The 20,842-nt window shown below is 40.4% G+C and overlaps 3 protein-coding genes and 1 long non-coding RNA gene across 4 annotated transcripts; 1 reads left to right on the plus strand and 3 right to left on the minus strand.

Moving 5' to 3' along the window:
• Positions 1 to 8,591, plus strand: mcmdc2 (minichromosome maintenance domain containing 2). Its single transcript, XM_088001127.1, has 12 exons — positions 1 to 889; positions 977 to 1,036; positions 1,909 to 2,104; positions 2,556 to 2,867; positions 3,614 to 3,742; positions 4,260 to 4,503; positions 4,590 to 4,795; positions 4,876 to 5,033; positions 6,018 to 6,197; positions 6,291 to 6,430; positions 6,847 to 6,956; positions 8,425 to 8,591. Exons 1-12 carry the CDS (start codon positions 590 to 592, stop codon positions 8,589 to 8,591), a joined length of 2,202 nt encoding a protein of 733 aa, XP_087857253.1. The 5' UTR covers positions 1 to 589.
• A 65-nt stretch (positions 8,592 to 8,656) lies between these two features.
• LOC106903213 (uncharacterized) lies at positions 8,657 to 11,872 on the minus strand. The gene is made up of 7 exons (XR_015761555.1): positions 11,734 to 11,872; positions 10,865 to 10,895; positions 10,606 to 10,658; positions 10,231 to 10,278; positions 9,973 to 10,025; positions 9,629 to 9,658; positions 8,657 to 9,438 (listed from the first exon to the last, which is right to left on the minus strand). It is a non-coding gene; the product is annotated as an uncharacterized LOC106903213 (long non-coding RNA).
• Positions 11,873 to 13,070: 1,198 nt separating this feature from the next.
• On the minus strand, positions 13,071 to 15,233 carry tcf24 (transcription factor 24). The gene is made up of 3 exons (XM_015014240.2): positions 14,196 to 15,233; positions 13,433 to 13,882; positions 13,071 to 13,261 (listed from the first exon to the last, which is right to left on the minus strand). Exons 2-3 carry the CDS (start codon positions 13,865 to 13,867, stop codon positions 13,157 to 13,159), a joined length of 540 nt encoding a protein of 179 aa, XP_014869726.1. The 5' UTR covers positions 13,868 to 13,882; positions 14,196 to 15,233; the 3' UTR covers positions 13,071 to 13,156.
• A 109-nt stretch (positions 15,234 to 15,342) lies between these two features.
• On the minus strand, positions 15,343 to 19,860 carry ppp1r42 (protein phosphatase 1, regulatory subunit 42). Its single transcript, XM_015014185.2, has 7 exons — positions 19,676 to 19,860; positions 19,421 to 19,587; positions 19,180 to 19,318; positions 18,638 to 18,754; positions 16,338 to 16,455; positions 16,062 to 16,196; positions 15,343 to 15,746 (listed from the first exon to the last, which is right to left on the minus strand). The coding sequence occupies exons 1-7, from the start codon at positions 19,805 to 19,807 to the stop codon at positions 15,577 to 15,579; spliced, it is 978 nt and encodes a 325-aa protein (XP_014869671.1). The 5' UTR covers positions 19,808 to 19,860; the 3' UTR covers positions 15,343 to 15,576.
• Between the last annotated feature and the right edge of the window lie 982 nt (positions 19,861 to 20,842).

Raw genomic sequence — 20,842 nt, forward strand, 5'->3', positions numbered from 1 at the left:
CGGTCGGTTAAAAAGGGGATCCTGAAAAACATTTTTGAAAAGGAAACAAAAATATTGATACTGAAACACCTTGCAGATTTTAGAAGTTGAGAAAAAGCACATTTGGGATTCCTCAGGGTGCCAACCAGGAGTCCCTTCTATTTAATATCAAAGATAAGTAGCTATGCAAGGGACACACAACTCTACATTAGTGCCACCAAGGGACTATCAACCTATTGAAGCAATGAGTACAGGCATGAGCACAAGCATTTCAAACAAGTCAGTTAAAACTGGTACAAAAACATAATTAACTATCCTGTAGCCTAGTTTGGGCAGTAGGTCAAAATGTTGGTTTTATTTATTTTCCAATCTTTTTTGTTTCTCTTTTTACAACATCACTAAACTCAATATGCTTTCTCATAATTATTACTGATATTAGGTTAATTTCTGAAGAGGCCTTTACGACCCCAAGCGTTCATATTTGTGACCCCCGGTGGGTTCCCGAGCCCAACTTTGGACTCAGTGCAAGCCGCGAATCGGAAGCTAACTTCGTCGTCGTGTTGAACAAAAAATTTTATCTAAATTTTCCTTTTATTATTATTTGAAACAAATGGCTGACATTTTATCATTGAAAGAATCAGTTCTGGTTTATTTAGACAGAAGTGGTGGTCTTCAGAAACTTGCGGACGACTGCAGACCTCTAAACGGTAATAATTTAGCTGGAGGCTACATGAAGCTATATTTACCGTTGCTAACTAAGTTTTGCTCCTCCTCATCAGACACCCAGCAGACCGAGGCAGTCTACAGGTTCAGGGTTCTTGTAAATCCTTCAGATTTAATAGAAATGGATCCTAGACTAGGGGACTGTGTCCTGCATGATCCCCTCAGAGCGACCGGTCTGTTTCAGTCAGTAAGTGAAAACTTCAAGATGACCTAGCTAAAGTGAGATTAAACCCGTGCAGTAAGGCTAACTTTATGCCTTTATTCCTTCATTCAGGTGTGTTTTTTGGCTATAAAAACACTTTCACTTACTGACAAAATACATACAGCGAGTCAGGTATGAAGACAATGTTCTTATGTCTCATTGATAACCAAATTGTAATCACCACTACAGCTTATTGGACATTTATCATTACTATTTTGACTTGTTTACGTTTTGTCTGATTATAACCACAAATCGTATTGGAATTTATTTTTTCGATAGGCCAAATAAGAGCCTATTTTTATAAATACAAATCTGAAAATAAGACTGGATATTTAGTCACCCTCAGTACTGTAATACCGGTAAATAAAATAAAATAATTCAATTAACCTTAGAAGTACCTGTCTGTATCCAGTTAATTTAATCTCAGTTCCAAGATAAGTTTATTTGAAGGCCTCAGAGGTTTGTTTGAGAGCGTTTGTGAAGAAACAACATAATGAAGCTCAAGGAAACAATATCCTAAATCAGTGTTCTTCGAAGTGAGGGCCCCTGGGGGACCACAACGTGGCCCTAAGGAGGCCTCAGAAAGTTGGAGGGAAGATGAGGAAAACAATGCTAAATAAAAAAAATTTAATACGTTTTTCAATAAGTAAAATTTGTATTTTTTTATACAATGTAATTTGTTTTTCAGTCATTATTATAGAATATAAGTTAAAATAAGTTTTTGAAATTTTATTTGACATGCTTATCTTTCTTATTGGCTGATTGTCAAATTTATCAAGCTACTTTGAACTTCACTTTACGAAATTGACAACTTTCCGTCAAGAAAAAGACAGAAGGATCCAGCATTTAAGCTAAACAATGTAACAATTAATTAAATACACAGAATCTTTAGAATTTAAGATAACTAAATATGTGAATGTCCAAGGGATATAAATATTTTAAAGTGCTGTGAATAAAGTAAAAGTGCTTTAAGTCAGACTTTATTTTTCTTATTTTCATTCGAGGTGAATGTTTCTCTGAATTTTACACATCTTCCTCCATTCCCTGAGTACACGTTGGACCTTAGCGGTTTTCACCAAGTGTACGGTCCCATGAGGCCCGTCTCCATGGAGGGGGCAGTCATTGCCATAACGAGGGTCACGAAATACACCCAGGGGGCAAGATTCCTCTGTACTGATGATGACTGCCCTGGCTCTACAGGTAACCTTCAGAAAGAAATGAACACACGCATCTGTGTATCTTTGTCCTATTTAGTACTTTTAAAAGTTTTAGCCCACTCTTCAGTTTATTCATATGTGTGGATCCAAATTTGCCAGACTTCTTCATCTTTATTTTTATTCAAGTTTCTATCGTGTTATGTTTCCTCTGATATTTTATGGTTTTCTAAGGAGCATAAAAAACACTAAATGCCAGAACTAAACCTATTCTGTGACACTCAAAGAACCAGGAGAAAGTTTTCATCAGTTGGCATCTAATAGAGTTCAGGATGTGTGAAAGAAATAATGTGATCGTAGCAACTACCGACTCTCAAGCTTCTCTGAGCTGTGCAAACTCGCCATAGATTTTGTGTTTTATGGCAAAGCTCTCCTCTGACGAGGGGTGTTGATATACCTTTAGTTTGGATTCGTTGTCTGTGTTCTTTCTTTTAAAGGGTTCCACCACATCCGGGTCCATGCACCTGGAGCCACCGAGTCAGCCACGGTGAGAAATGACTTCAGCTGCATGATCTGCAGCTCCCAGCTGAAGGAGGATGTGAAGTTTAGAGTGTTAGGAGGTGAGACGCTTTCTTACCAGTGTCAGGCGACTTATGGAATGCGTCGTCATGCGTACGTGTTTAATCTAATCAGTTTTCTGGAAACAGACAAACAGCTGGTGGAGCTGATCCATGTCGAAGCATTGGATGTCCTGAGAGGCCGACGGCAGAGCTCTTTCAGATACCAATCTGTCACTCTGTTTCTCAGAGGCAAGTCTTTAGCGACCTTGCTGTTTTCCGAACGATGCACACGTGTCTTTATAGAAGTACTCACACCGCTAAATCTGTCCACATTTAATAGTGTTGTTGCCACAGAATGAAAGCAATCAGCGTTACATCAAGTCAAGCAGATTTTAGCCAATCAAATTATGTTTCTTTGATCGCCTGTCGAAGAGTTTGCTGGTTAGCTCAGCTAGCTGTTAAGAGATACAGCTCTGACCCACCCCATTGGACTAGTGACATATAATCAAGGGACCATAATTTCAATGCCAAAAAGCTGCTCAGCTCCATCTCCATGTAAAGATATTAGCTAAAAAAAAAAAACACTAGATGAAATCATTCTGCAGCACAACAGTAGAAATAGTGAGTTCATGGAAATACGTTTTTGTGCCGCCGACCGTCCCACGCTGTGATATTAAGTGTTTCTGCCCCTTCTAATAACGTCGTCCTGCCAGAACCCATGAGAGCTCAGCAGATCTCAGCAGCAACTGGATTAACATATTCTGTTGACCCAGTCATGTGGAGGAACCCAATACAGGCGGTTCCTGTTACTAAACACATATGTTAATAAGAGCAAGGAACAGTCATTAGCTAGCCGTGCTGGTCGCTCACAGAGACATCTTTGTCCTGAGCGCCTCGCTTTGTTTCTCTTGGCGGGGGTTGTTATTAGTGCGCCATGTCTTTTTAATGGAGACCCCGTAGAGTGTTATTGCTTTGTTTTCCCTCTCCTCATGCAGACGAACTGTGCCACTCGATGACAATCGGTCGACTCTACAGGGTGGTAGGCATCCCTGTGCTTGTGCATCAGTGGCCGAGCATTACCTGGAGCGTGGAGGCAAACAGCGTTCAGCCGTGGGAGCCGCAATGTAAGGCAGAAAGAATCTCAAAATCAACACCAGAGTTAAAGCTCGAAGCTGTAGATTATAGAGACATGATCAGAGGAATCTTCACACACGTCGAGCAGGATTAACATAAATCTGTTTAACTTTTTTTGTCGTGATTCAAATAGAGGTGGGCAGCGACTGTGCTTAACACAAGTTTCTTCTGCCTTATTTTGTGCATAATTTGTTTTATTTTCATTTTTTGGATGGACATTTTTTTACTTATACTTGTGTAAAACTACAGGTATGCTACACTGCACACCTCTGTACAACCCCAACCTTCCACAAAATGTTAAGTTTTTCAAGCTGTTCTTTGTTCCTTACTGTTTGTGTTTGAGACCACTCGTGGTTTTCTTCCTGCTGCTCCTCCATGAAGGCCTAATTGGTGGAGTTGATGTTTATAGTTATTGACTTAACAGATTATCCAACCTCAGCTGCTGACAGGATGTTAAAAAGTTCCACGGGGTCGGCGTATCGCAGTGTTTCTTGTCATGTTTCACAGCTTTGCCTCCAGGCTGCCGTAAAGAGTCCCCCAGATTTCTGGAGCTGTCGGAGCGCGTGGCTCCTTCTCCCTGGAGGTTCCCCGCCATCGTCGCTCACTGCTTTGGGCTGGACCTGACTCCTCCCGGCTTGTACAACACACTTAAACTGTGTCTGCTGCTCAGCTTGGTGCAGACCAGAACCGATGCAGACGATCCCAGTTTGGATCTCCTGGTGGTCACGGCTGACACACTCGTGTTAGACAGGTAAAACAATGTCGGTGAGCGACCGTGATGCCATCAAATGTAAAAAAAGCTTGACTCCGATGATCCTCTCCTCCTTTTCGTGCTAGACTAATGGCGTACAGTTTGAGTCTGGCGTGTCGCGGGGTCAGACATCAGGCCTCCGCTGAGATGTTTGCCTCTCTGTCCCGAGACGAACGGGGAGCAGGAACCGCCAACATCCACGCTGGCTCTGCACTGCTCGCCTCTGGGGGCATTTGCATGCTGGGGGATCTTAGCTTTTACAGAAAGGACAAACTGGACTACATACAGTCAGGTTTGCCCCCTCCTCCTGGTTCGGTAAGAGCAGCATTTTTTGTGACGTAGGTTTAGTAGTGCATGTCTTTATTTTGTCAGTTCTGGAGAGCCGCTCTGTGTCTGTGTTCATCCCTGGGAAGAAGTACGGAGAGGAAGCTGACCAGCAGCTTTCCTTTCCAGTCCAGTGCAACTTCTGGGCTCTCACAGACTCCTCTCAGCGCTCTGGGAGGGCGGACTCAGCTGTACTGGGAACTGCAGTGAGTGCTGTCGCAACATAATGTCACGCAACAAGATGTCTGGACAACATAATTTCTTTGGAGTTTTACTGAATTCAGAGGTTATTTCCATGACGTGATGGCACAAAAGGAAACTTGAGCAGCTTAGTTATCTTAAAAAGTGAAGACTGGATAAATATGGAAACCACATTTATCACTTTCTAGGTCTAAGTATGGAGAATATTTTGAGTTTCAAGGCTTTATTTCTTATTCTATTAAATGAAAGGCAAAACTCAATTTCTAAAAAAAGAATCACTAGATTTTTTTTTTCCACAGGTACTTACTGTGTATTTAAACCAAATATTTTGCCTTTGATTTACCGCCGTGGTTTAACATTTTATTCATTAGCATTTTGCTGTACACTGAATTACTGGGAACTCATAAATAAAAAGGCAATTTCACATCTAAATAAATATGTATTAGAGTTTTAATCCATATCTGTAATTCTTACCTTGGGTTTTGCATAAATTCTCACAAAAAATCTGAAAAAAAGAATTTTTTTTTCTTCTTACAAACAATAAAAATATTATGATCATCAACATGCTTTAGATACCAATTAGTCTATTTTAATTAATAAATCTAAGTGATTAAATATGTAGACTTTTAAATTGAGCTATTCTTATTTGGTACAGATGTACAAAACGTTATAATATCGCTTTTATTAAACTTATATATAAGAAGCTGACTTGTTTCATGATTTGTAGAACATGCAAATAACAGAAAATGACTATTCTAAACTTTTTATTATAATCTTTAAAAAAAATTTGAAAATTTGAGTCAGAGGAAAAGTAATCTTAAAAAGTCAGAAAATGAAGATGTGACGAAATAAACAAAACGTGCAAAATTCAGAGATAGCTTTAAGTTTAAGATATAATTTCTTCGCCTATAGATAAATTGTTGGCGATAATTACGTTTTGACAGCAGCACCGTTGAGATCGGATTCCGTTTTGCTTTTATTGCGAGCAGGAAACGGGTCCTGTGCAGGCCCAGCTAGCGGAAACCTTTGGCCTCGTCGTTCAGTGTGGAGACAGGGTGGGAGAGCGGGGCGCGGTCGCCCAGGCGCCCCACACCCTCCAGCAGGCTGTGCAGCCTGGAAGTCACCCTCGTCCATCCTGCTGGGAGTTTTCCACTGAAGACTACCAGGAGGTTTGCAAACAAGTTCTGTCGCAATGCTCTTTTCATTGATTTATTGTTTATTTTATCTTTATTTTCTAAGTGTTTGGGTTTTTTTTTTTTCAGCTGGTGGCTCGTTCTCGTGGCTTGCAAGTGGAGCTCAGCCCCGAAGCAAAGAAACTGATCCACGGTTACTACATGGCGAGCCGTCGAGCTCGCACTCGGAGTCAGGGAGTCAAGATTTCTTTGGCCTCCATCAAACTGCTGTAAGCACTCTGGCATTGCTTTACTCTTGATGTCACATTCCCCCCAGCCCCCCACCCCCACACACCAAGAAACGATGCTTTCCAGTGTAATTTTGCCACCTTCCACTAGATGGCATCCGAGTTCAAACCTTTGCCCCTCCATTTTTCTCTGGATTATGACAACTGTTTACAAATCTCTTCCACTGTGGTGACACTTTTATGTGGAGCTAAAACTTATGAAAACAAATCTGTTTTCAGTAAGTAGAAGGGAGAAGCAAGCCACACTCTTAATCTGAACATATTTGTTGCTCACGCCCTCTATCAGCTTTGATTCATTCATTTAAATCCTAAACTATACACTTTTTAATTTCAAAACGTCACCCGGCATAAATGTTGTCATGTAGCAGGTCTCGTTCCTCGCTTTTGTTTGGTCACAGGATCTCTTTGGCCGAGGCTCACTGCAAGCTCTGCCTCAGGACTAAAGTGGTGGAGGAAGACGCGGTAATCGCTGTGCTGCTGTGTGAAAACTCTGTCACTCTCAAGCATGGTAGTAGTTTTTTTTAATTTGCAGTTTCATATTTACATCATCATGTAGGAGTGAGTTATACCAGCTGATGGATTAGATTCAATGCATTGAATCTGGTAATTTATTCGATTGTGGCTTACAGCTAAAAATGAATAAATTATGACAAAAATACTGATAAAAGTATTACATGAACAGATATGTTGGGATGCAGTGCAGCATATAGTTGGGGTTGCTTTAATAGCATCCGTCAGATCTTCTACATCTTACTTGCGACTGACAAATTTGATTTACTGTCAGGTTTGGTTTGCTGGCCAATCAAGCTTATTGATATCATTGGTAATTTTAACAATGTTAAAAGCATAACCTGCCCTAAAAAGTGCTCGGCTGCTCTGACATTCAACAACAAATAATCATAGAAACAACAATGAAAACTTCTGACTTGATCTTAAAGAAGATTCTGTGCCTCTCCTCTGTTCCTCCGTAAACTGAAACCTTGATTTTTCATCTGAAAAAAAAAAAAAAAAAAAAGGACGTTTAACCATATGCCACTCCTGGTTCAGGAGTGGCATAAGGGCCTTAAGGCTTCGGTTTTCCCTGTAGCCTGTGCACCTTTTAGCAATAGAGGCAAGCGTTTTTGCAAAAGTAGAACATTCCTAACCAATGACAATCTGCCATGTGGCAAAAAAAAGTCTCCTTTGTGTTTCTGAGAGCTGAGTCAGAGGGCACAGAGACAGGAAGAAATGGCAACACGATGACCTCTGGAACGCTGCACCAATTCCATCATTTCGTTTATTCATTGACATCTTTAATCCTTTAGAAAGACACTTTTTATTTTATTATTATTATTACTTAGAATTTGGTTGTGAAATAAATAATAATTACTGAGCCGAGCTTTGAACACATCCAGAGTCTTCCTGGAGAGACAACCTTGAGGTTGGGTCCAGTAAATGTGCAGAGATTCTCGGTCCAGCGAGCCGAGGACCCGGTCCGATTAACTGAGAGGTGACAGGATATCAGGATATTTTCAGATATCAGAACCTGTTTGGCCTCACTCTGGTGAACTCGTTTTTTTTTAACCATCCTCAAAGTTAGGCCGGGTATTTAGAAATCACCATTATGAACAAAATACATTAATACATTTTCAGAGACCACTAGGTGCCATTAAATCTTTCATTATCTAAATAAAGCCTGTACCTTTATTATTGCCTTTAAATATCATGCACTGTTTATCTTTGCAGTTGATAACGTTTAATTACTAAGTTTATTTTGACTAGATGCAGCTTCACCATTTACACCATTAATATATATCTGCATGTTTACGATAGACTTCCATCCTTTCAATGTAGGCTCTCTGAAAAATAAGCACCCTTCAGATGGATTGTTTTAAAGATTTGAGACAAAACTATTTTGAGACTGATGACTTCTTATTGCACCATGATACATTATTATTGTACACTTAGTCTTTCTCCTGTACTGATGTCTCCTCCAGGGGCCTCTGCCCTCGTTATCCCCCCTGACGCAGTTTTTCCTTGCGACTTGGAAGATGTGGACGGTCTACAAAGGAGAGACGCCGCTCTGGACGAGCTCCACCAGATTATCTTACGCTTTGTCTATACATTTGCGCCAGGAGCCGATGCGTATATTACAGAGGAGTAACATCTCTCAAAATATTCAGTAAGGTAGGAAGGAAAAAGCAACACAATTCACACATTCTGCAGCAATTTAGATTTAGAAAGTTTATTACTTATAAATGTGAGTTAAAAGACAAAAAAAAAAGAAAGCATTTTAGAAATAGAAATGCACTTTATTGCCCTGCAGCAGCAAAGTGAAAAGCAAATAGAAGCATGCATTTTCACACAAACTATAAAATAAGAAATAACAGAAGCCTACAGAATTGTAATACACTATATTGCCAAAACTATTGGCTCACCTGTTTTGACTCACATATGAGTTTAAGTGACATCCCATTCCTAATCCATAGGATTCAATGACGGTCCTCCCTTTGCAGCTAAAACAGCTTCACCTCTTTTGGGAAGGTTCATGAGTGCGTTTATGGGAATTTTTGACCGTTACTCCAGAAGCACATTTGGACGAGAAGGTCTGGCGCTCAGTCTCTGCTCTAATTCATCCCAAAGGTGTTCTATCGGGTTGAGGTCAGGACTCTGTGCAGGCCAGTCAAGCCAACCACTGATGGACTGATGAACAGTCATGGTGGAAGAGGAAGGGGCCAGCTCCAAACTGTTCCCACAAAGTTGGGAGCGTGGAATTGTCCAAAATGTCTTGGTACGCTGAAGCATTCAGAGTTGTCGTCGTTCCCAAACGCCTCCATTTTCTTACAACAAGGCTGGCAGTTGACTGCGTAATATTTAGGAGCGAGGAAATTTCACGATTGGATTTGTTGCACCGGTGGCATCCTATCGCAGTTCCACGCTGGAATTCACTGAGCTCCCGACAGCGACCCACTCTTTCACAAATGTGTACTCACTCAACCGGTTCCAGACACCTGCCAAAAATAATCAGAAAATGAGTTAAAAATGAAAGCAATCATTTCAAGTAGAAGGTAAGAACATCTCTAGTTCAGTTTGTCACATTTTCAGCACTCCGTTTAAGTCTGATGGGTAAACGGCGAAAAGTGGAACTCATCATTACAACTAGAACTGTAAGCCTGCCGGATAAATACAATATTGACTTACCAGCATTTACAAAAAGCTGCAACCAATCACCTGCAAAAATGTAGAGAATATTGGAAAAAGTAAGCAACAAAAATATTTGTCTTTTTCCAAATAAGACACTGAAGGAAGACTGCAGGTGAAACTGAGGCTGGAAATTCAGTCGTCACCATCTCACCACTCTAAAGTCTGATGGGTAAACGGCGAAAAGGTGAATTCATCACTGCTCCAGTTTAGAATTATACTACTTTTTAAACTTTTCCTACTTTACAAAGCAGACCCCAACATTTCTGACCTCACTATAATGCTTTGTAAGTTAGCCTTGGTATATTTAATTAGTACTTGTGTAACTACATAAGATTACTCACCTCAATCTGGAAGCAGATAAACGGCTGCATCTCTGATCACCAACATGACAAATCTAAATTTTTTGGGGGAAATTTAAACAGTAATTATCTTTCTTTATTGATGAAAATGCATGCTCACCAGAAATGGCTTATTATGCTGGCATTTCAGTTTGTCACATTATCACCATTTTATTGTCTGATGGGTAAACGGCGAAAAGGTGGAACTCATCATTACAACTTGAAATATAAGCAAGCCGAATAAATACAATGTTGACTTACCAGCATTTAGGGATGTTCTTTAAAAATAAAAAAGCTGCAATCCATCACCTGCAGAATTTAGAGAATATTGGAAAAATTTATTAAAACAAAATCATTTGTCTTTTTCCAAATAAGACACTGAAGGAAGACTGCAGGTGAAACTGAGGCTGGAAATTCAGTCGTCACCATCTCACCACTCTAAAGTCTGATGGGTAAACGGCGAAAAGGTGAACTCATCACTGTTCCAGTTGTGAATTATACTACTTTTTAAACTTTTCCTTCTTTACAAAGCAAACCTCAACATTTCTGACCTCATTACGATGCTTTAAAAGTTAGCTTGTCATATTTAATTAATATTTGTGTGATTATCAAAGGAAATCACATAAGATTACTCACCTCAATCTGGAAGCAGGTAAATGGTTGCATCTCTGATCATCAACATGACAAATCTGAATTATTGGGGGAAAATTAAACAGTAATTATCTTTCTTTATAAACGAAAATGCACCCTCATCAGAAATGGCTTTTTATTACGCTGGCGTTTCAGTTCGTCACATTATCACCATTTTATTGTCTGATGGGTAAACGGCAAAAGGTGAACTCATCACTACAGCAACAGTAGTCAGGACAACAACAGGGAGCTGTTATAAACTCACCTTATGGCCACATGGTGAAGACTGGTGGGATCTGAAATAACACCAGAATAGAGAAGGTTGGTGCACAAAGTTTTCCATTTTGCAAGAGTTATCCTTGTCAGGCGCATCATGTGCTTGGATGAATGAAATCTACTGAATGAGGAGGCACTAGAGTGAGGATAGATGACTGATCACCTGAAGGTCAGAGGGTACAGCCGGCCACAGCTTGGGAGCACAGCTAACACGGCTAATCTGAGGACAGGTTCAACAGCAGGTCATAACCTTTAAAATGACCTTACCTCCTCTGTTATGACTTTCTGACCAGTGGATCTCTGCTCTAATTAAGATATGGACAACAGGGGACATGTTTCCTCCTTTCAGGTGTCGAAAAGGATGATTTATTGTTGTCCTTCAGGGAAAGCCCTAGTTCTCTTATCAGGGCGCATGGACACGCTGGGAGGGAGTGGTGGTTCACCTCTTACTGCCACAGGCGTAGTTTTCAACAAAAATATTCACCCTTGACTTGATTTTAATGTGCAGGATTATCTGATCCAAAATAGCATTTTTGTTTAAGTCTACATTCACGTCTTACACAAACCGCATGGACTTTGCAATCCAGACTTCTTTAAAAAAAAAAAAAAAGTGTAAATCGTACCGGATTGCTGAAATAATCCAAGTTATCACATTTTTGTTTTAGATGGAAACAAGAACATCGACTTTTTACGAGTATATGTGCAAGCAAAGAGGAAAAACGACCCTTGACCACGTGGATGACGTGCTATCTATGCTAACTACACATTCAGGGGCTAACAGCCACATAATAAACGACACCACTTACTACATTTGGAACAAATAAAGACAGGCAAACACATAAACTCACTTCTGCTTACCTAAACGGATCAGTATTAGTACAAATAAACGGCGGTCTGCTGGTAGGAATGCTTTGGTGAAATTCTCGGCGCTGAGTGGGACTTCTTCCGCTCTGTCTGTTCCTTCCTGCGCGTCAGAGCTGCGCACTGCATCGAGACGCGCAGCAGAAGGGACCGCCGCGGACTGTAAACGCTGAACATTTAAATCACTATAATAATACATAAAATACAGCTGCAGTTCATATCTGGTACGAATGAATTGTCAAGCAAGTAAACCCAAGTTGTGTATTTAAGCGGTAAAACATGTGTTTCTGTCATTATACCTTAACTTTATACACATCTGAAAACATCATTGTGCAAAACAATTAAACAATGGATCATGCATGTTTAAAAAAAAAAAAGACATTGGCATCATCTTAGTCAATTCTTGCATCTAAAAGTGGGGTAAGATTATTATTATTTTTATTATTATTATTAAAAATAATAATAATAATTGTAAAAAAATTCAGACATTTGTTGCAATTATCTCCAAAATTGTGGTTTTGCAAAGTTTTTAAATTGCGACTTCAGAACAAATATACTAGACAGCTTATTCTGTTTGTTAATGTTTTAAACTCCAGCATAATTATTTATGCTCAATATCACGTGATTATTTTATTAGCGGTTTTTCTTTTCATACCCTAGGTGTTTAAAGCGATTCAGATATAGATGTTCGGGATAAAATGGGTTTTATTTTACATTTTCCTTTAATCTATTTCTGTTATTAATTACTGACGCTACTCAAAACATTTTTATACTTACCTAATGGCAGGATATATTTTCTGACATATCACCAAAGCTGTTTTAGACTATTAAATAATGTAATTACCTATATCCTGTAAAAAGAGCATTTGTAAAAAAAAAAAAAAAAAAAGATTAATGTACAAGTTAACATAATAAATTATGGATCAAATTAGTCAACTGTGCTTTTCTTCTTAAATTCTTCGACGTCTTGTCTTCTTGCATTCTTTTGTAATTTATTCACAAAAACACACATTTACAGCCATGCATGTAAAAAGAAGAAACATGAGATAAAGAGCCTCCATTGTTGGCCCTCTGACAGACCACTTCACATGACAGATGCTAAGTTATTCACACATGCATTTAGTGCAAATGTCTCAAGTCAAAGTGCACGCTCAAGCATGACGGCTCCACGGAATTTCTGCAGAGATCAAGACACGGGACATGCGTGGAGCTGCATGGTGCACACATAAACTAACAACAAGAAAATACATGCTTATTTTGTTCGACAGTTATATACAGTAAAATTCACGCAATATATTAATTTACATCGTCTTCGAGCTGCAGTGGAAGGACAGTTTTTTTTTTGTTTTTTTTCGTTTGTTTACTTTTTTGGAGCTCATGCAAATTTCATGTCGCTTTCATGGCTACAACTCATGTAGGCCTATTGAGAGGAGGAGGACGACGGGCCTTGATTCTCTGAGTCGGAAGGATTGTTCAGGAACTGTCCAGATGCTCCGACGTACAATCTGGATCGCATTGGCCATTTCTGTAAAAGCAATTTTAATCTAATATAAGTTTACGTTTTAACAAAAAATAAATAAATAAATAATAATAAAAATAATAACTGATATACTACTGTTCATCAATTTTGACAAAAACATCAGAGTTATGTTCCAGCTTTATGATGATGATGATGATAATGATTAATAACACTGACCTTTACAGGGTGCAGGTATCCTTCACCTTTCAGCGAGTGTAACGCTTCTGTTTGTTTTGTGCTCTCCCCTTCATCTGCGCCTTCCTCCTGCAGTGTTCGAGTCAAATGGGCAATATAGGTGGTGGCTAGTATCAACACGTCGAGTTTGGACAGCTTGGTATCCGGCGGCACCGACGGTAAAGTCCTCTGGAGCTCCAAGAACGCGTTCCTCAGCGTCTGCACCCGGCTCCTCTCCCGCGCCGCGTTGGCCGCCGCCGGGCGTCCTCTGCCGCCGAGCGCGCCGGTCTGCAGCGCCCTGGGCCGGTGCAGCTCACCGCGACGGCGGCCGTCCGGACTGGGGCTGGAGCTGGGACTGGAAACCGGGCTGTCATCCACATCCACCACCGAGCTGGAGCAATTACCACCGTCCATTTGAAGCGCCCCACTTCCAACCATATGGGTATTACAAATCTGTAGATTTAATAGTAGACAAATAATAGTATTTATTGATGCAAGACACAACTTGGCTTATTTATTCGAACTATTTATTATTTCTCGCGACTGTTAAAGTTTAGATTCTGCAATAAACTAACTTAAAATGGTGTTTACATGTTTCTCCGATTTTGTTTGTGCAAATACTAAAGCAAATTAAATGGACAAACCTGACAAATGAAATAGACAGACATTTTTTACAGACATCCAAATATTCTCCGATTACTTTTTGATCCCCTTTTTCAGCATGATTTTTGACCACATAACTGTATGTCTGTAGGTGGAGTTTTACCTCTGGTATTTATCCAAAGCGCTGTTTTGATAAACGTCATGAATACAGTCCGAAATGGCCTTCTGATTGCGCAGTCCTTCCTCGAGCTGTATCCTCAAAATGCGCGCATCCAACTCCTCACCTGTGTGCGTAAAAGTCTCCGGCGCTCCTAATTTATTGGAAACACGCGGCACAATTTCTCTCTCCGGCGTAATTAATCACTCTGCCCATAGCCTATAGCTCCCCCTCACAGCGGAGAAGCCCTGCTCGTCGCCGAACTTTTTTCTGTCTGGGGGTCTTGTTTTCACCGCCAGAGGCAGGGTTCTCCTTTGCTTTTAACTCGGACGGCCGTAACCCTCTGTAATTGGCTGCGAACTTGACGCTGTGGTTTACTTTCTGCTGGGGGGAGCCTATCAAAAAGTTACATCGGGAAGAAATTTAGACCGTCATTCCAACGACAAATAAAACAACAAAAAAAAAAAAAAAAAGGAAGAAGCTCCTCTTAGTCAGATTTAAATGCAAGTAAATTGCTGTGTGCAACTGTTCAGGAAAACAAACAGACAAGTGTAAGATGATATAAAATAAAGCTGCTTTTTTGACGAATTGCCAGGCTGTCTTGAGTTGCAAGCTCATTGGAACGACTAATAAATAAAGTCCGGCGCTGCAATCAACAGGCGGGCCTTTAGGAAATTCTTGCAAGACTCATAAATTAATCACTCTGATTTCCCGGGCTCCAAACGGAGATGTCGGCGAATTAATGAAAGGAATTATTCATATTATGTATATTCTCAGACTGGCCTCAATAAACGTTGTTTTTATAAGGATGGGGTAACAGCGGTGCTCCGGGCCACTAATTATGAGTTGGACTTTTAAAAGGTTAAGTAAGCTTGTTCCCCTAATTACCCCGCATCTTACAGAGGTTACCCGGCCACGTGGCTCCTAAAACGCCGTTCAGATGACAATAAATACATCCTCATTGTTTCAGATCATTCATCAGACTTGTTTGAATAGAAGCATGTGTTGTTAGCTTAGGACTTGTAATAATAGGGCAGGCGGATCATTTAGATTGTGCCACATTTCATCCAATGGCTCACTCATTTAACTAAAAAGCATTTTGAAGAGAGAGAGAGAGAGAGAGAGAGAGAAAATACACCAGCAAGGAACAGCATGAGTTGCAAATGATTTATTTGTACATTAACTAAAAATCTAGAAGAAGAAGAACTGCTGTTTTACTCATTACTCTTTCCCAGGTCGTTAATCCAGTCAGCTGGGAAAATCAAATCATTAGAGGATATGCCATGAATTTCATCCACTGCAGCTACAGAACATCTGGCTTAAAGATGAAAGGTGTTTAGACAAAACAGGGCCGCGCCGTGTTGGAATCTGAAGATAGCAGGGATTCTCAGGACTTCAGACTCAAGACCTCAGAAAATGGACTTATACGCTGGCTTTCAACCGGCATAAAGGACTGAAGAGGCTCCTGTGGCTCCCCGCTATGCGTGTCGCCGGGCTGGTAGATCCGAAGAGGATGTGAACTCTGACTTGACTCTGAATCTCCGAACCCAAAGTTGTCTGCAACACAAACAAGCTCACATGCACTGGAGAAATTCTGACGTGTCCGAACACATGCAGAATAAAGAAAGCAATGATGACCCAGAGGGCCTAACATGCAACTTTCATTTGGGTTTCTCTGTTTTCTGAATCGTAAAGAACGTGAACAGTGTGGATTAGGAAGATTGTTTTGGATTGCAGCCACAAAAGAAAAAAAAAAAGACATCAAAAACTGACAAAAAAAAAAAAAATCAGACTGATTAAACCCCTACCCTCCGGAAATCCAATGATAAGTAAACAATAGTAATTGATTCAATAGGATAAGGCGGGACTTACTTGTGGGAGGATGAACATCTACGGGCCAAGTCAACATTTCATTCTTGTTTTTTCTCTTTTTGCTTTCCTTTGCCGCTTTCCAGTTAACAAGGAATTGCCTGGTTATCTCGTTAATGTCTTTACCATCAAGAGTGCCTGTGTAAACAAACGTATAATTGAAAGAGAAAGCATTTACCGTTTTTGTACGTGTGATTTAAAAAAAACAAAATTAAAACAGCTGGAGTAAAGCACTTAAGTGTATTTCTGTTGCTCAAGAGGACAATTAATAACACTTACCAAGTTTTTGGCACGCAACTATAAGGCGATCTCTGTACTTTCGTTGTTTACACACAGGATTTCCACTCAAATCCAATATGAGCAGCTTAGACCAGAGCTCGAACACGTCCTCCAGCTCCTTCAAAACAAAAAATATCAAATTAAGGTGCTGTGTTTTAATCACTCCTGATTCAAATGGGAGTATCAGCGTCTTTACTGTGACGCCTGGAAACTAAAGAGGAAATCGTTTCGACTTTACTTTGAACAAATTAACGCTTGTCTGCAGTGGGATGGCAAATCAGAGACAAACGCATGATTAAGCGCCAAAGAAGTGGTAAAAGTGAAGGTTAGTGTGAGGTACAAGGGCCAATAGAAAAAGGCATAAACAACACATCAGTCTGTTTTAATAAACAGTGTCGCCGGTGTCATGTAACTCTTGAGTTTCCTCCTGGGGGCGATGCGAGGCTGGCTCCTCCAGCGACTTGCCTGCAGTTGTATGTTTATCTAAAGGCACATTAATCCAAGCCTGGAAATATGAATACTCTCTGGACACGCTCTGATTGTTCATTGCCTTCCTGTCTTGGCCAAAGCGCTTCCACTTTTCCAGCCCGAGCTGCAATCAGTTCAGAGGGGACCCCTTGAGCACCGTGCGCTCCCAGGTTTTGATAAATGATCGTGTCAGGGCCGTCACTCAGAAGGTCCTCGCTGAAGAGGAGCCCAGCGCCAAATTGCCCCCCAGCGCGGGGGGGCGTGTGGAGCAACACAGGCTGGAGACTCGCTACGCCTGATGGGCCCAGTTATGAACCCACGTTTGACCAGCGCTTCGATTCCTCTGTCCTCTCTGCCCCGTGCGCGGCTAACAGCCTCCGAAGAGGCTCCCCATTTGTCACCCCGGCTGACTGGCTGTCATAATCTATTTTTAAAAAATCCATAATGTTTCCTCGGGATTTTCACCAAATGTTGCAGAAAAAGAAATTGATCCTTTAGAGAGCTGTCTTTGCAGGATCAATAGAGGGTAGACGGGCTGCATAAATTATAGGAAATATCTGCTGGGAGTGACATGTACACTAGAATTACCTGGGTCGATGGTCAAAAACAGGAACTTATTTGCATTAAAGAAGGATAAGTCGGTTATAAAATGCTTGCAACGTGCTGTCAGAATTGTGGAGTCTTTAAATCGGCCTCTTTGGTTTGCAAATCAATTCTGGGTTTCACCGTATTAGACAAATCTTCATTAAGTGATACTCTCTGAGTTCAGGATATCAAACACTGGATCCTCGCGGTTGGGAAGAAAAAAATAAAAACCCCAGCCTTTCAAGGAGAGAGAGAAACTTGTGCTTGTTAAAAGCTGTCAGTGAGAAGAGTCTCCGGGGAGCAGCTTGCTGATTTGCTGCATAATTTTGATCCTTTGCGCGTCGGGCAGACTGGGAACCTCTGGTAGGGTTTTTGCAGGATTTGGTTCCCTACATCCCTCCTCTCCATATCATTTCACACACCGCTGCAGAAAGCTGCCGAGCAATAACAGAGTCAACTTCGTCAGCTAATGAATGTGATTTTAATACACGTCGCCTGCATAGTTTCCTATCATGTCATGCAAAGGATTTTACACCCCAACGTGCTACGGAGATTTTATGTGACAGGCGGTGACGGTCCCTTATATAAAATTCAGAGCAAGCATTTGCATTCAAAATAAAAAAAAAAAACAAAAAAAAAAACAGAATCTCCTTGTGATTAAGATAGTATGAATCCAGCTGCTTTGTGAGTACTTGAAGGTTTGAAGCCATTTTTGCAAGAAAGTCATAAGTAGTTGTGTTGAAAGTTTGCCAAATGCTATGTAGAGGATATAATCTTAAACACACAATTCCCAGAGTGAAACACGGTGTGGGCAGCATCATGGTATGGGGATGTTTTTCTCTAGAAGGAGCAAGGAATCTGGTCAGAGGTTATCTGAAGATGCGAGGAAAAACGAAACGAGGAGGCAACTCGACCATTTGAATCAGATGTGTTGGCAGAGACATTAAAATTAGGATTAGTTTGGGACATTCCTGCGTTATGAGTGGATACAGGATGTTCGCTTGTTGGAATGACCTAGTCAAATCCAATTTCTAATCTGTGAGTCTGTGTTCTCCATTCAGTTTGGTTTATCTGGAGGTATTTTTTTTTAAAGAAGATTGAGCAAAAATGTCTCCACAAAGATGTAAAAATATAAAATAATAAATCATGAATTTTTCTTACACTTCACATTCACGCCTCTCTCGGTTTTGGTCTACCACATAATCTCCCAACGGTCGAGGTGACAGAATGAACAATCGAAGACTTACGTCGATATGAAGCAGCTTGTTCTTAGCGGCAGAAAAATGCTCGAGTTCCTTCAGCACTGACAGGTCTTTGATGTCCTCGATGTTATTGTTATTAATATTCAGCACACAAAGAGATTCCTGTGCAAAGAAATCATGTCAGTGGGGAGAGAGGAGTTCATATTACTGATGCATTAAAACACGTTCGAAGTCAAATCATCCTGCACTTATATATAAGACAGAAAGATTGAAAGTGACATGCAATTAAAGCTTTTCTTAAAAGAAACACATTGGAGGGTTACTGTATGTGTTGGAAAATCACATAGATTTGTGACAGTAAGTTTTCTGAAGCATCTAGATTTGTTGCCATTTATATGTCGGAACCACTGCTGGCGCTAAATAGGCTAATACAGAAATAGCTAATTTCTGTATTAGCTTCCAGAGTTTGCAGAGACTCACAGTTAAGCCTCTTTAGTATCCATGTAAAAAAAAAAAAGGCACTCATTAAAAAAGGAGCAAACTTTGTGGCTATTTCTGCACCGCGTGATGTGAAATGCAGGTCATACAGCAAGAGCGAGGATGCTCATAGGGTCAAAGAGCAACTGGTCCCCTGGCTCCAGCTGCTGATTCTCCAAATGAAGCTCTTTGAGTCCGCTGAGCTCCTCCAAACCCTCCACCACTGAAATTCTGTTCCTACTCAGATACCTGGAAAAATAATGTGAGCATGAAAATCACCCACATTTCCTTCAAGCTCAAACTGAGAACACGACACAGAATGTAAATCCATTTAAAAGCGTCTGCGCTCACAGTTTGGAGAGTTTCTTCAGGTTGGAGAGATTATCCATGTGAGTGATGTTGTTGTTCTGCAGGTACAGATGGGTGAGGTTGGAGGCAAAGTCCAGGCTGCAAATCTTTGTTAGGCGATTCTCAAACAGGTAAAGCACTGTGAGGTTCCTGCACATGGACAGATCTCCCTAAAACAAAAATCAAAAGTAACTTAAAACGAATAGCTGGGGAGACAAACGGAAGCGGAGGATAAGTGATGGTGTCGCCTGCACTCACAATCTCCTCAATGTTCCTGTTGGAAAAGTGGAGATGGGTGAGGGTCTTCAGGTATTGCAGAAGAGAGATGCCTCTTCTCTTTTTGAAGTGTTTTCCAGATTTCGCAATGAGATCTACGGTCAGACATGCCATGTTGTCTTGGCTTCAGAACGGGTGCTTCTTCAGCCAGTCGCAGAGCCCACAGCACTGACCTGAGCTGTTTGTAAGAAAAACACAGATTAGCTGAAATAACAAATTCCTCGTAACAAATTCCTTAATGAATTCCTTAGTTATAAATAGCTTCAGTATTTACATTTTAAAAAAACCCAGATATCTAAATCTCTATTTTCACTGCAAATTTATAATTAAAAGTAACTTGTGAAAAAACAACAACAACACAAAAAAATAACACCATACTCAAAGAGTACGTTTTCTAAGAGGGCAAATGCTTTGGTGACCCCTCAGTTTGTGTTGTAACCGTAGTGACCCCCCTCTATGTGCAGTCTGAACTGCTTCCTCTGCTTCCTTGTGTTCGGATCCCAAGGGACTTTTTATGAGCTTGACCTTACACAGAGGTATTAAATTTTGCACTTTGATTTTACATTGCTTGTAGAATAGGTTTTACTATATACCACCTCTCCACCTGCTAAATAAACAGCTGTCAGCATGTGTGGCTACTGACAGATTGCTACACTGGCCTTTAGGCACACGCCCGAGGGCCCAAAAAGTGCAGGGAGGTCCTGGTGATATCAGAGACATATGATATACTCTAGAATTGGGCTAAAAATCAAATAATTGTAAACAAATATAATTTGATTTAAAAAAGGATGTGAAATAGATTAAATTTTAAAAAAGATCTTAAGATATAAGGAGAATTTGCACATAACCCACTATAAGATAACAGACAAATTAACAACTGAAAGCATAATTGACAATATTAAGAACGTTAACCCAACACAAAATGCATTCTACGGTAACAAATAAGGGACAAAATGAAACCAAATAACATTAAATTCTTGAAAATATCAAGAATTTAACCCATTTCATCTCAAAAGTCCATGGAATAAGTTTTGGAAATATAAATGTTTTTCTGTATACTTTCTCTTTTCGTTCTTATCCAATCCCGGACCAATCCTTAAATCAATAATATATAACAGCCAGCTAGCCAAGTCCCCGAATCGAAAAAAA

Source organism: Poecilia mexicana, unplaced genomic scaffold (genome assembly GCF_051168715.1).
Source record: "Poecilia mexicana isolate PSO_F unplaced genomic scaffold, ASM5116871v1 scaffold_20, whole genome shotgun sequence".
Lineage (NCBI taxonomy): Eukaryota > Metazoa > Chordata > Actinopteri > Cyprinodontiformes > Poeciliidae > Poecilia > Poecilia mexicana.

What these genes read in the sequence shown, in the direction of transcription:
- mcmdc2 (XM_088001127.1), top strand. Translation starts at nt 590, where the DNA reads ATGGCTGACATTTTATCATTGAAAGAATCAGTTCTGGTTTATTTAGAC. An exon ending in CGACCGGTCTGTTTCAGTCA is followed by an intron (nt 890 to 976) that starts GTAAGTGAAAAC and finishes TCCTTCATTCAG; the next exon opens with GTGTGTTTTTTGGCTATAAA. An exon ending in TGACTGCCCTGGCTCTACAG is followed by an intron (nt 2,105 to 2,555) that starts GTAACCTTCAGA and finishes TTTCTTTTAAAG; the next exon opens with GGTTCCACCACATCCGGGTC.
- tcf24 (XM_015014240.2), bottom strand. Translation starts at nt 13,867, where the DNA reads ATGGTTGGAAGTGGGGCGCTTCAAATGGACGGTGGTAATTGCTCCAGC. An exon ending in GATACCTGCACCCTGTAAAG is followed by an intron (nt 13,262 to 13,432) that starts GTCAGTGTTATT and finishes TTGCTTTTACAG; the next exon opens with AAATGGCCAATGCGATCCAG.
- ppp1r42 (XM_015014185.2), bottom strand. Translation starts at nt 19,807, where the DNA reads ATGGCATGTCTGACCGTAGATCTCATTGCGAAATCTGGAAAACACTTC. An exon ending in ACAGGAACATTGAGGAGATT is followed by an intron (nt 19,588 to 19,675) that starts GTGAGTGCAGGC and finishes TTTTTGTTTTAG; the next exon opens with GGAGATCTGTCCATGTGCAG. An exon ending in AGTTGCGTGCCAAAAACTTG is followed by an intron (nt 16,197 to 16,337) that starts GTAAGTGTTATT and finishes TTGTTTACACAG; the next exon opens with GCACTCTTGATGGTAAAGAC.